This window comes from Akebia trifoliata, chromosome 7 (assembly GCF_017979445.1).
Source record: "Akebia trifoliata isolate Shusen 1 chromosome 7, ASM1797944v1, whole genome shotgun sequence".
In the NCBI taxonomy this organism is placed as follows: domain Eukaryota; kingdom Viridiplantae; phylum Streptophyta; class Magnoliopsida; order Ranunculales; family Lardizabalaceae; genus Akebia; species Akebia trifoliata.
In genome coordinates, this window is record NC_141381.1 from 30,994,742 (window position 1) to 31,008,574 (window position 13,833).

General features: G+C 33.3%; 1 protein-coding gene across 1 annotated transcript; it reads left to right on the forward strand.

Moving 5' to 3' along the window:
• The first annotated feature begins 6,165 nt into the window (after positions 1-6,165).
• Positions 6,166-11,423, forward strand: CLPS3 (CLP-similar protein 3). The gene is made up of 10 exons (XM_086448383.1): positions 6,166-6,527; positions 7,191-7,259; positions 7,364-7,459; positions 8,109-8,350; positions 8,471-8,609; positions 8,744-8,800; positions 9,947-10,081; positions 10,483-10,718; positions 10,982-11,026; positions 11,100-11,423. The coding sequence occupies exons 1-10, from the start codon at positions 6,312-6,314 to the stop codon at positions 11,185-11,187; spliced, it is 1,323 nt and encodes a 440-aa protein (XP_086304509.1). The 5' UTR covers positions 6,166-6,311; the 3' UTR covers positions 11,188-11,423.
• Positions 11,424-13,833: the final 2,410 nt, after the last annotated feature.

Sequence of the window (13,833 nt, forward strand, 5' to 3'; positions counted from 1 at the left end):
CTAAGGTTTATCTCAAATTACAATCTCATCATAATAAAATATTATAGTACTAATTCAAACAATTTCAATAGCTTTTTTATAATTAAAAAAAGTTCATATAAAATTATAAACCTAAAATAAAAGAATCTAAGAAAAAATAAATGAGAGTTTCTATTGGTACCCCAACTTTTACTTATTATCAACCATTCACTTATTTTCTTTATTTATTATTAAGGTTTGCTCAAATAATTTCAATAGTTTTTTACAATTAAAAAAACGGTTCATATAAAATCTTAAACCTGTAACAAAAGAATTTAAGAAAAAAAAAATGAGAATTTCTATTGGCACCTCAACTTTTACTTATTCTCAACCATTCACCTATTTTCTTTATTTATTACTAAGATTTGCCTCAAATTACAATTTCAACATAATAAAATATTATAGCACTCATTCAAATAATTTTAGTAGTTTTTTACTATTAAAAAAAGGTTTATAAAAAATCTTAAACCCAAAATAAAATAATATAAGCAAAAGAAAATAAAAAATGAGAGAATTTCTATTGGCACCTCAACTTTTACTTATCCTCAACCATTCAATTGTTTTCTTTATTTTTAATTGGAGTGTAATAAGCAAAAGTTTGGGTGCCAATAACACCTATCTTAAAATATCTCTCATAGTAAAAAGTCAAAACACCTCCTTTCATTTTTGCAGGTTAATTAGAAAAATATTTTTCATTCTTTATTGTTTTTTTTTATAATTTTTTTATTTGAATTTTCAAGGAATTTTTTTTCATTCAAAAAGCATAATTTGTTTTACATAAATTACTTTTTTATTTTTATTTTTATTTTTCATAATCGAAAACCTTGGTATTGGATTGCCAATTTGGTAATTCATTTGATCTCAACGACCCTTAGTAAGATTTCAAATTTTACTAAGTTAGTAGAACAAGTACTTCTCTAAAATACTTTGCATCCAAGTAACGTTGGGCTCACCTTGTAGCATCCAAAAAATGATCGGATGCTTCAAAATTTTAGTGGACAAAAGTATATGAACTTTGAAAATACAAATCCCAAGAAAATAGTTATTTTTCATGGTTGTATTTCAATTTTAATTTTGGGAGTTATTTGAAAGTTCGGTAGCCATCAATTTTCAAAAACTTGGATCAAGCTTAAAAAAATATTGTCTGTTGAATTTTATTTTTTTAATCTGAGTTTTTGATAAAACTTAGACGGTTGGGGTAGTGTTGGACTGGTGATGTGGTTATCCATAAAAGTAAAACGACCCTTAGTAAGAATTAAAATCTTACTACATTAGTAAGACAAGTATTTTGCTATTTCAATTGAAAAAGACGGTGATTGGATTTGTATATAATTAATAAAGAGTATAAGGATTGTTAAAAAAATTAAGATGGAGAGACTTCTGCAAAAAAAATTCCAAGCAATCCTCCAATAAAATTGCAGAGTCACTATGCGTCAACAATATGTGCGTCAACAAAATCGCACTCAATGATAAATGCTTATTAAGTTACTCATGCTATCCTGGTTCATAAAGTAAGGTTTGTTCAATAACAAAATCAATAAAGTAAGGGAATTTTTATAATAAAATTGCAACAAATAGTTCCGATAAATCTCTCTTTCTAATAAAAGCACTTTCCTTATAACTTAAATACAAAAAATTTCCATTGATCACATTGTGGCATCAAAACGAAAAACTCCTTCCTTAGTAAGATTTTTAGTCTTAGTAGCCAAAATGTCGTTTTACTCAAATGGATCACTACATTGATAATCCAACACCACATCAAGTAAAAACTTGAATCAAATAATAATAAAAAAATCAATTTTTTTTGGGCTTATCCAAGGTTTGAAAATGGACGGCAACTGAACTTCCATGGAACTCTCAAATTTAAAATTAAAATTCAACGGTTTAAAGTTTTATGTAAAGTTCATAGAATTTCATCCTCTATAACTCCGTGGGATCGGATCATTTTTTTGGATGACACAAGGTGAGATCAACTACCCCTAGTAAGAGTTGAAATCTTACAAGGTAGTAAGGCCAGTTGGATTCCAGTCGAAAACACGATATGTTGAGAAAGGATTGTAGAGGACAAAATTCTAAGAACATCTCTAATCCACGTCTCTAAATTTTTCCTCTCTAAATTTGAAGATGGAGATCCCCTCTAAATCAATTTGAACTCCAATCGCCCCTTCCTTATAACACTATTCATTTTCTTAAACACTATTCTTCTTTTTCTCTCTCTCTCTCTCTCTCTCTCTCTTTTTTTTTCTAGGCAGCTAGGGGTTAGCGGTTAATTGAGGTGAATATATGGAAGGAATAAGTCAACAGATACACCTAATTCCCACAATTATATCCACTTCCTCAATCAAGGGATATTTTCACATTGTGTGTCCTTTTGATTCCTTTCTTAAGAAAATCTGCTTGTAATCATAGTGAAAAAAATTGTGATTGAATCATGATTTTTTTTTCAAAAAATTGCATAATTTTTTAAAAATCTTTGGTTTTTCAAAAATAAATTATTTAACATGATTTAATCAATGATTTTTTGAAAAGTCACATTTAATATATAAAATACATATTTTTCTTTACAATTTTATACTTAAAAAATTATTTTATTTTTTAATTTATCTGTTGTTTTCCAGACTTTATCAGTTTTTACTGGCTTTTTCAGAAGCTTTCTCTTGCCGAGTTATTCTCTAACCCTGACTTGGTCACTATGCTTGTAACCTTTGTATATAAATACCCACAAGATGTACAATGTAAATCAAGAGAATTTGATCACATTCTTGTCAGTGAAGGTGGGTTCAACATGATTTGAACCAAGGTCATGGGATCAACTCTCCTCTAAAATACCATTCATTTACTTTAAAATGTTGAAAGTGAATGGGATAAAAAATTATATTTAAAACATATTTCAGGAAAAAACAAGGTAAAAAATGGCATTTATAGGAGGAGGACAAAATAGCTATTTAAAAAAGGTTAATAGTGATTTAGAGAGGTCGTTCAAAATTTCTCAAGATCTCTATATTTGGAGACGTGAATAATGATATAGAGGGGGTTTCTCTAAAATAAAGATCTGTCGGAGTAAGGTTTAAACATTTCTCTTCTATATTTAGAGGTTTAGAGGCCGATTAGAGTTCTTATAAGAACTTTGAGAACAAAATTTTTTAAAAAAAGGTTAATTTTAATTTTAAAATTGTGAGTTCAGTAGCCGTCCATTTGCAAGACCTTGGATCCAGCTCAAAAAAGATCTTCTTTGATTTTGATTTTGATTTTTTTTAATTTTTTTTTTTTTCAATGAAATCTAGAAGGTTGTGTTGAATAGCCAATGTGATAAAGACCTTTAGTAAGATTTGAAATCTTACAAAATTTAATAAGGCAAGTTTGATTTTATTTTTAATAATGAAAAGTTTGGGCAAATAAAGGAGCCATAAGCAACTTGGGTAAGAGAGAAAATTTTCTCTCTTTTGCCTCTCTCTCCACCACATGTCATGTACTAGGGGTGAGGTGTTGTGAGAAAAAAAATATTCTTGCAACTAGGATCGATGAGTAATAAGGGTGAACTAAAGTTTACTTGTACAAGCATCCTCTCTGAGTTAATGAGGATTATTAAAAAGTGTTTAGGTTTAAGGAGCTAAAAGATGAGAAATAATGAAGTTGGAAATGTATTATTAAGAATTCTATACATTTCGTAACAAAGAAGAAGAAGAACAGAACATATGGCAGAGACAAAAGAGGAAAGAGAGTGATAAAAGAGAGAAGAAGAAGAAGAAGAGAGAGAGAGAGACAGATTTAACTATGTGAAAGTTGCAATAGCGACAACAACAACAACAATTGTGACGGTGATGGTGGCGAGTGGCAACAACGATTGTTGAGGTGGTGATGGAGAATAAGAAAAGAGAAAGAAAAAAAGAGTAGGATTTTTAGAAGAGGTGGAATTGTGGGGTGAATTTCATTTTTCCCATGATTATAAATGAGAAAATGAAATTCATTCCAATGAAAAAATGAAATCCAGCATTTGTTGGACATTTGATTGAGGGTGAAAATCCATATTACATGCAATCAATCACATGGAAAATGATTTTTCAACCCATTTTCTATGCCTGATCAAATACACCCTAACTGGAATGGAATTCAAAGAAAGAAAAAGAGAACATACAAATATAAAATAGGAGGTAAATTTATTCAAATTTTTTTTTTAATTGATTCTTTTTTAATTTCTATTATGAATCTGATTTAGGCATCACAATGATTCTCTTTAAAAGGTACCACAATGATTGCTAGACAAATTCTTCTTGCTGGCTTGATTTTGTGGTACAATGAATCTCGATGTGATCTATCTCCGAAACTTCTCTGACCCATAACAAAGCCTGAGCTTGATCTTGTCTTGTGTGGGTTGGGTTAGGGCTTGACCCATGGGCAGGGGCGGAGCTAGTGGGGGCAATTGCTCCCACAGAACTTTGAGGCACCCTTATATTTTCAACTAATTATATGTCCCATTTGTCCCCACTCCCTCACCTCTCTCCCCATTTGTCCCCACACCCTCACCTCCCTTCAATTTTTGCCCCCACAGAACTTTGAGACTCCCCTATATTTTCAACTAATTACATGCCCCATTTGTCCCCATTCCCTCACCTCTCTCCACATTTGCCTTTACACCCTCACCTCCCTACAATTTTTGCCCCGACAGAATTTTGAGACACCCCTATATTTTCAACTAATTACACGTCCCATTTGTCCCCACTCCCTCATCTCTTCAATTTTTTATTAATGACATTGCCTCTTGACTGGGACTTCTCAAATTAATATTAATTGGAAATGACCTAAATATCATTTTCTTCAACTTCTAACTAAAAACCTCTTAATTTCTCCCTAAAGCCATTCATCTTCATTATACAACTAATCATAGTTTGCCCTCATTACAAGAAAATCCTGTCTCTGCCCTTGTCTCCATCCTATTAATGTTTTATAAGCTTCACCAGAATACTTTTTTAATTAGTTGGATAATTCAAATCGAAACCACACATCCAAAAATACATTCAATGTCTTGGATTATAAGCCACAAATCTGCCTATGGACAATTACATCACTTTCATTTTTCATTTTATTATTTTTGAAAACGCTAGATTCCAACTCTTCCATCAAACAAACAATTGAGATAAGATGAATAACGAATATTTCCTAAAAATCAATATTGATCGCCTAGGATCCAATACAATTTTTTTTTAAGGGTACATTTTTCTTGAAAACCTATATCATCTCAACCGTCTGTTTGACGGAGAGCCTCAACGTAAGGCTAAACTTTTATTTGAAAATATAAATAACATGCCCCATTTGTCCTCATAGAACTTTGAGACACCCTTATATTTTCAACTAATTACATGTCCCATTTGTCCCCACTCCCTCACCTCTTCAATTTTTTGTTGATGACATTGCCTCTTGACTAGGACTTCTCAAATATTAATTGGAAATGACTTAGATATCATTTTCTTCAACTTCTAACTAAAAATCTCTTAATTTCTCCTTAAAATCATTTATCTTCACTATACAACTAATCATACAAGAAAATCCTGACTCCACCCCTATTGACAGGAGTTTAGACTTTATAGTGAGGGGGTTTATTGTGTTTCTATAAGATTGGGTTGGGTTGGGTTGGGTTGGGTTGGGACTTGGGGTTTAGTTGAGATAAAAGTGTAAAAACCAAAAAAAAAAAAAAAAAAAAAAACATTTTGAACCAATAAGAATGTAACATATGCATTTCAAGGATGCTTGGGGAATAAAATTAATTTGAGAAATATTTTTCTTACTTAAGTTAGTAAGGATTTAGTCCTTACTAAATGGATTCCACGTTAGCAATCCTACAACACAACCACCCTCTAAATTTCATAAAAAAATTAGATAAAAAAATGTTTTGTGCTTGATCCAAGGTTTTTGAAAATGGATGACCACCAAACTTTCACATAACTCCAAAATGTAAAATTAAAATTCGACGGTGAAACTAGCTATTTTTTCCCCCCATAATTTATAGAATTTTGTACCGTACAACCATAAAGCATTGGATCATGTTTTGTTTCATGTTACAAGGTGAGTCCAAGGCCTAGTAAAACTAGTCGGACTCAACTAACTTGGTATTAAGTCCAAGGTTTGACGGTCAAGATTTGTCTAGTGTTGCTTCAGTTCCATCTCATCTTCCCCACAAATAACTCTGTTTTGGCGCTAGGTTTTCAAAGCAAAACAAAGCAAAAGCAAAAGCAAAAGCACAGAGAGAGAGAGAGGAAAAGAGAGAGAGAATCGAAGGGTGTAGGAGGACGACGATCATGGCGATGGCGTACGCTGCAGCATCGTCTGCACCAACAATGGCAGCTTCGTCTTCGTTACGGCAAGTGAAGCTAGACAAGGAGTGCGAACTAAGGGTAGAAGTAGGGATGGAGTCGCCACTCAGACTTCGGCTGCTTACAGGCACTGCAGAGATCTTCGGAACTGAACTCCCCCCAGAAATCTGGCTCACCTTCCCTCCTAGGCTCAAATTCGCTGTAAGCAACAATTGGATCGAATGCGGATAACCTATTCTTTGTATTTTGAATTTTGTGAACTACTTTGTCAGGCCTTCAGGTTCATTAATAAATGTATTTTTTTTTCCTTTAATTTATTGTAAAATTCGTCAATTTGGGTTCCTGAGAGCTGATTTTGATTCAGAGTATTTCCAAAGATATCAATTGTTGATGTTTTGTTAGTTTGCTGATTTGGTAGTTGTTGGGATGTTAGGGTTTTAGCTAAAATTAGGGTTTATGATAGCAATATGCATTGCAAGAAACCAATACAGCAATCATAACATAATTCAGTAAATTAATTTTGTGAACTAATTTATCAGGCTGAAGTTTAATTAAAAATTGTTTTTTTTTTCTTTAATTTTATTGTAAAAATTGGATTCCTTAGAGTTGATTTTGATTCAGAGTATTTTCCAAAGATCCCAATTTTTTATGTTTTGTTAGTTGTGGGGATGGTTGGGTTTTAGCTAAAATCAGGGTTTATGATCTCAATATACATTGCAAGAAACTAATACAGTAATCAGGAACATAATTAGCTAAGTTACGCTATATTGAATTATTCTATCATAGAAAGAATTGAATTTTGACATAATGAACTGATCTGGGAATTTGGCGTTTGTTGACACATGTTGAAATGTCAAATTTTAGGTTTTTACTTGGTATGGCGCCACAATTGAAATGGATGGGACTACCGAAACTGATTATACTGCGGATGAGGTATACCTTTGTGTTCTATCCCATTCTTATTGTCTGGTCTTTGACATGTGTTTGATGGTAATGGTGCTTATGTGTGAAATTATGCTTTTGAAATCTTGATCTAGACGCCTATGATAAGCTACGTAAATGTTCATGCTGTACTCGAGGGGCGAAGGAATCGTGCTAAAGCATCCTCAACCAGTGACCCTGATTCTTCTCAGGTATTAGGACGGAATGTTTATTTAACATCTTGAAAAAAGTTGTTCAATAAATTATGAAATTTTCCACTATTTTCTATTGTTATTTATTTTAAAATTTTGCATAAAGTGTCACCAATGGAATTTTTTTTTTTTTTCTGTTCATTTTATTTAAGGTACATTCCCAATACGATATGACTCATAGTAATTTTTTTATAAAGAAAAATGGTGTTACTCATGCCGCATGAACTTCCCCTATGTAACCTGAATATGGTAGTGGTGTCCCCTTGGTATGCATTTGAAATGATTATAGTACCTAAATTGAAGTATTTTAATAACATAGATTGCAAAATTGAGGGGAAAGTGGAACTAACATTAAAAAAAAGTTATGAAAAGTTTACATTTTTTATGCACTTTAGCATTGTTCCAAATCTTTTCTTTTTTTGGTTAAGAAAAAGGGTTGAGAGACTTTACCCAGTTTTCTGTTGTTCCAATCACAAAATCCAGACAGACTATATTTATGTGTATGCAAATCTAGGATAGTATGGTGAAACAGTATTCACGATGCTGAGAATAATTGGGATAATTCATTGATTGTGATTCTGATGTGTTTATGTGTGACGCATCCATGATTTGTTTTGAATCTTAAGTTATGGTACTTCTAGTGGTTCAGGGTCCCAGGGTGATGGTTGTTGGACCTACAGATTCTGGAAAGAGTACCTTGTCAAGGATGCTTCTTAGCTGGGCAGCTAAACAGGGTTGGAAACCTACTTTTGTGGATTTGGATATCGGTCAGGGATCTATAACAATTCCTGGATGTATTGCTGCTACTCCAATTGAAATGCCAATAGATCCAGTCGAAGGAATTCCTCTTGAAATGCCCCTTGTTTACTTTTTTGGGCACACGACTCCTAGGTAACTAACCTATCCTTGCTTGTAAAAATTTCCATCCAATGCAAACCAATGTTTCTGTCCAGCCTATACAAAAAAATTTTCTGTCCAATTTTAAGGGGTATTTAATTTGTTGGTTTTTAGTGCCAATGCCGATTTATACAAAGTTCTTGTGAAGGAGCTTGCTCGAACTCTAGAGAGACAGTTTGTTGGAAATGCTGAATCTCGAGCTGCAGGCATGGTGATCAATACCATGGGATGGATTGAAGGTGTTGGTTATGAGGTAATTCTTGATATAGTTTCTTCAATCACAAATGACATTTATTTTTATTTTGAATTACTTGTGTTCACACATGGATTTTGTGGGCCTGATTATGTGACATGTTTTTCTTTGCTGCTTTAATGCTTTGGTTGCAGTTACTTCTTCATGCAATTGATACATTCAATGCTAACGTAGTTTTGGTTATTGGTCAGGTAAATGCCATTTTTTTCTTCACCTTATTTCCTGTAAATTCCCTTTTATTTCTCCGTGAAAGAAGAATATGCCAAACTACTGAGTGCATACAAAAAGTACTTATTTTGGCGAGGCATTCCTCTGAATTATTACATTTAATCTCTGTCATTAAACTCATTGAGAAACTTGTGGTGGTTGCATAAACAATCACTTTCATGTGCAAATCAAATATTGTGACACACTCAACTAGGGTTGATTGTCCACGGTATGATGGGTCTTGAAGACTAAAATCAATCAGATTGAGTGGTCAGATATCTATCAATAGTATTTTGTTTAGACCACTTACCTATTTTTATCTTCTGGTTGAATGAGAATTTTTTTCAGAATGCTTCCCTTTGTTCGGTGTTTGATAGTTGTTCCCACCTAGGTCATGAATTCCTAGCATTCAAGAGGAAGCTTTGGAGTACATCCCCTTCGATGTTTGCTGGGGAATTTGGAAGGAAAGGAATGCCTGATTGTTTTATGATGGAAAGATTGAGACACGAGATCATTATGTCAATTCTCATAGGTGTAGGCCTCTCAAAGAGTGGTTGAAAAGGTGTACTCATAGGGGATGGGATGCACACGACATTTAACGCCTTTTGGCTAACGCATATTGTGCTATTACTAATTTCATGTAATTTGTCGGGATTCCTTGTGCGTAGAAGGCTTTATTCAAATATACTCAATTACTCATTGATATTAAATGCTATAATCATTGTTTGTTATATCCCAACCCTTGCATGTGCTCCACGAAGTTTGAAATGTCAAGCAATATGACTTGCATTGCTCAAACTATAGATTTACTTTAGTTTTTAACAGAAACAGTTCTCTCCACTTTAATCATGCTAGATATCCACCAAATGAATCATATGTTTGGATGCCTTGTGTGATAAAGTCTTTAATCTTCATGTCTAATGTTCTTCTGTTAAAATGTGTATATTTTTTTTATTCCCTTTGTTCATGGACACATAATACTATAGCCACACAGCGTAGTCTTCTTCTTTTGTTAGCTAGATGCAACTCAATTTTGGCTCTCAATATTTTTCTCTGCAATCACTATTGAAAAAAAAAACGCACTTCTACACCAACTTCAGTTAATTTCTGTACACCCTTGTACTGTGCAGGAGAAACTTTGTAGCATGCTTAAAGATGTGCTGAAGAACAAGTCTAATGTGGATGTTGTGAAACTTCAAAAGTCAGGTGGAGTTGTTTCCAGGAATACAAAGGTCCGACAGAAATCCAGGAGCCACAGGATAAGGGTATATTGCAACCTTTAAACTCTATATTGTTCTCCAATGAGAGATTAGGAGTTGGGACATATGTTGTAGTTTTAGGTTGCAGTAGGTTTTCTCTGTATTTTTTTAACATTTATCTACTTAAACACTACATTGTTCTCCAATGAGAGAGATTAGGAGTTGGGACATATGTTGTAGTAGGATTTCTCTGTATTTTTTTAATATTAATTTACTTAATATTTGTGTGATTTATATGGGTTGTAATTTAGTAATGATAAAAATAATTCTTAGCCTCTCAGATTATTTTTCTCTTATCTAGAACTGAATGCCAACCTTGTCATATACTGCCTACTGATGCCTTTATTTATTCCGCTTTTTTAATTTAGAATGATGAATCTGGTTTATGCTGATTTGGATTCTTTCAGGAATATTTCTATGGCCTTACGAATGATCTCTCGCCACATTCCAACATTGCAAGTTTCAGTGATTTATTTGTCTATCGAATTGGTGGTGGGCCGCAGGCACCACGGTCAGCTCTCCCAATTGGTGCTGAACCTGCTGCAGACCCAACGAGGCTGGTGCCTGTGAATATCAACCGAGACCTTCTTCATTCAGTTCTTGCTGTTTCATTCGCCAAAGAGCCAGATCAAATTATCTCCTGGTAAAATCTGTGGCCCTTTGTCTTACCATCTCCCAAAAATCAAAATTCTGCCCGTTGTTTATTATCCTTAACGTTCATAGTTTCAAGACTTTAGTATTTAAGTAATAAACGTAACTATCATCTAGAATCCATCTACAATTGTCTCTCTGTAATATATAATAGTTCATTGTCAATTATGCTTTCTCTTTTCTCGAATCGAATATGTTCAGACGTTTTTTTTTTGCTCGATTATATGCTGACTAATCTCTACCTATTGAATGCAGTAATGTTGCTGGTTTCATCTATATCACAGATATTGACATCCAAAGGTATGATCTTTCACCACACATACGTTTAATTTGTGGTAGCTTTTGTTGGAACTAATATTGTTTTTATGCGCAGGAAGAAGATTACATACCTTGCACCATCTTCTGGGGAACTCCCAAGCAAATTCTTGATAGTTGGAACCATGACATGGCTTGAAACCTGAAGTTTCTGTGTCCTGTGAGTTCCAAGTCTTTAAGACAGATTGGGTCGGCCCACCTGTTGTAAGTTAATTACTGTTGACAGCTTTTGGGTGAGTTTTTTTGTTTTTAGTTGGGAACAATATGATGGTCTTTTACTGTTCTTTTGTGTGGTTGAGATATATAGATTTACATGGTAGGTTACTATTCTTTCATTTTCCTTCTGTTCTTAGTGAAGCCAATCACGATGTTAAATCAACAATTTGTGTCTTGCTTTGTGCTTTTATTTTATTATTGTATTCTGGAGAAGCAAGATTTATGAATTGACCAGCCATCCAATTGTGTTATAGGCTTGAAAGATTCCTAAGGATTAGAATATCGGTTACATAGGAATCTCTGAGAATATTCTCACCTTTTTTTTTTTTTTTTCTTTTCTCCGATGCCCTCTTTTATACCTTATAACCAAAATTCCCCTGTTTTTCTCCAAAAAACTGACTTATTCACCAAACCCTAATTTCTTAAGATTGATAGTCTTCAACCCTGAGTTATTTAGGAGTGTCGTAGGGATTAGGATTTTTTTTTCTAGCCAATAGTCCGTTCGTATGATCTACCATTGGTTTGATGGAGCCTTAGCCTTGGTTGAGGCTAGCAACTTCCGACATTTATCCAACATTGAGTCGAGGCTCTCCATCGAAATGATGGTTGAGATGTAGGATTTCCATAGGAAAATGTATCCCAATAGAAAATAATTTTAATTCTCGAAAACCTCGGTATTGATCTCTAAACTTCTGAATTTTTCCTATTCTCTCAACAGTTGGGTTGAGATTAGAAAAGTCCAATAACATTGAAGAAATAAAATTCTCATATTCCTCTCTATTAAAGGAAAGCAAACAAACTCAGTAACTAAATCATCTCAAAAAACTTTCAAGTACTGAATTATTTCTAGTAAAATTATATTGAAGAGTAAGAGACACAGAGAGAGGGTATGCCAACATCATCTCCATTACCAAACACATTTAAATATAAATCAACTTCATTATTAACCAAAACTTAATCAAATAAACTAAAACATGTACGTCTTACCAACTTAATTGAACCAAAACAAAACTCTACTTAGGTCTGCTAATTTAATGTGAAAATCAAAACCACTCTCTCATTTATTTTTCTTCTTCTAAAACCTAATCTAAACTTAAAAAGAAAAATAAATAATCAAGAAAGAATTGGTGCAACTAAGCTGGAGTAGAACAATGTTTTTTGAGTGAGGAAGGATCCTTGAATTGAGCAAATATCTTCAAAAAACAATCATTGTTAACTAGACCGACTGCCTTGCAACAAGTGGAACTAACATTACAATTATTGTTCAAGAAAAATCTCAAGATGTCCGCAATGCATGATTCAACGTTTTGAAGGGGTAACCAACATTGCCCAATCTGTGCTGTTGAAGGAGGTGATGTTGCAGGAGGTGAAGGTGGTGTTGGTTTAATTTTGTACTGATTTCTTATGGGTAGAGAGAGCAGAAGTTGGAAATAATTCCTGATTTTTGAATTGAATGTAATAGAAAAAGCGTTACCTAAATTTAATGGTTGAGGCATGCATAAAGCATTGTCCTAAAACGAAATTTGCCCTTACTACGGTACTACAATCTGTAGACGTTCATTCTCTAAGACACAACAACCCACGTTTCGAAGAAACTATTCTAATTGGAACGTAACTTCGAACTCGATGATGTTGTGTGCTCTCACAACAAAAAATACAAGTATATTGATAGCGATAAAACAACGAAAGAGGAAAGAGATAGTGATAGTGCTTTGTGCGGGTCTTCGCGCACACCCATGTGAGGTATAAATCCGAGATTTTGCACTCCCCTGTGTGCACGTCGTACATGTGCACACGCAATAGTTTTCAAATTCAACCCACTAAATTCCACCAAACCCTTTACATGAATGTAGAAAACACAAAATAAAAATATATATAAAAATATAGAGAGTATTTTTTGAACAACCGTGTTTCAGTATGTGTCTTTTGGACTTGAATCTTACCTAATATAAGTCTATTGGATTTACTAGTTGGTCAGTGGACTCTAAGTCTTGAACAACCAATCTTTAATATAAATCAAAATAATAGATTATGTACACAGGTGACTCAATCAACTATCAAGTTCTATCGATGATGTTCATTTTGGCCCTGAACAAATCTGGTATCATGAATGCTTTAAAGGGCTTTGCCTAAACTCTCAGAGAATCGGCCCAATTCTATACTCATTTAGGTGTGTCTATGAGAAGTACCCTGCTTTACTCTACTTTTACAAGTATAGGCAACATTAAGAAATTAGACTTCAACCTTTCTTCTTTACAGGTAACACTAAACACTTCATAGGAATGGATTTAGAATAATATGTTTCATTAATACTTTCTTTTAAATCACATTCAATTGAGTTTCCCATTGAATTTAGATCTTGGGATCTCCAATAAATTCTATTAGATTTCCATTGAAGTAATTTTTAATCAATAGGGTTTAGGCTCATTCCCCGCAAAGTCGATATAACTAACTCTCTAGATAATCTTTTTGTTAGAGAATCCGTAAAATTTTTCTTAGATTTTACAGAGTCAATGGAAATAATCCAACAATTTAGATCATATTAGATTAATTTTTTTTATATTTTTCAATTAAAA

Coding starts and splice junctions, on each gene's coding strand:
- CLPS3 (XM_086448383.1), top strand. CDS start 6,312: ATGGCGATGGCGTACGCTGCAGCATCGTCTGCACCAACAATGGCAGCT. Junction 7,260..7,363: donor CTGATTATACTGCGGATGAG/GTATACCTTTGT, acceptor ATCTTGATCTAG/ACGCCTATGATAAGCTACGT. Junction 10,719..10,981: donor CCAGATCAAATTATCTCCTG/GTAAAATCTGTG, acceptor TATTGAATGCAG/TAATGTTGCTGGTTTCATCT.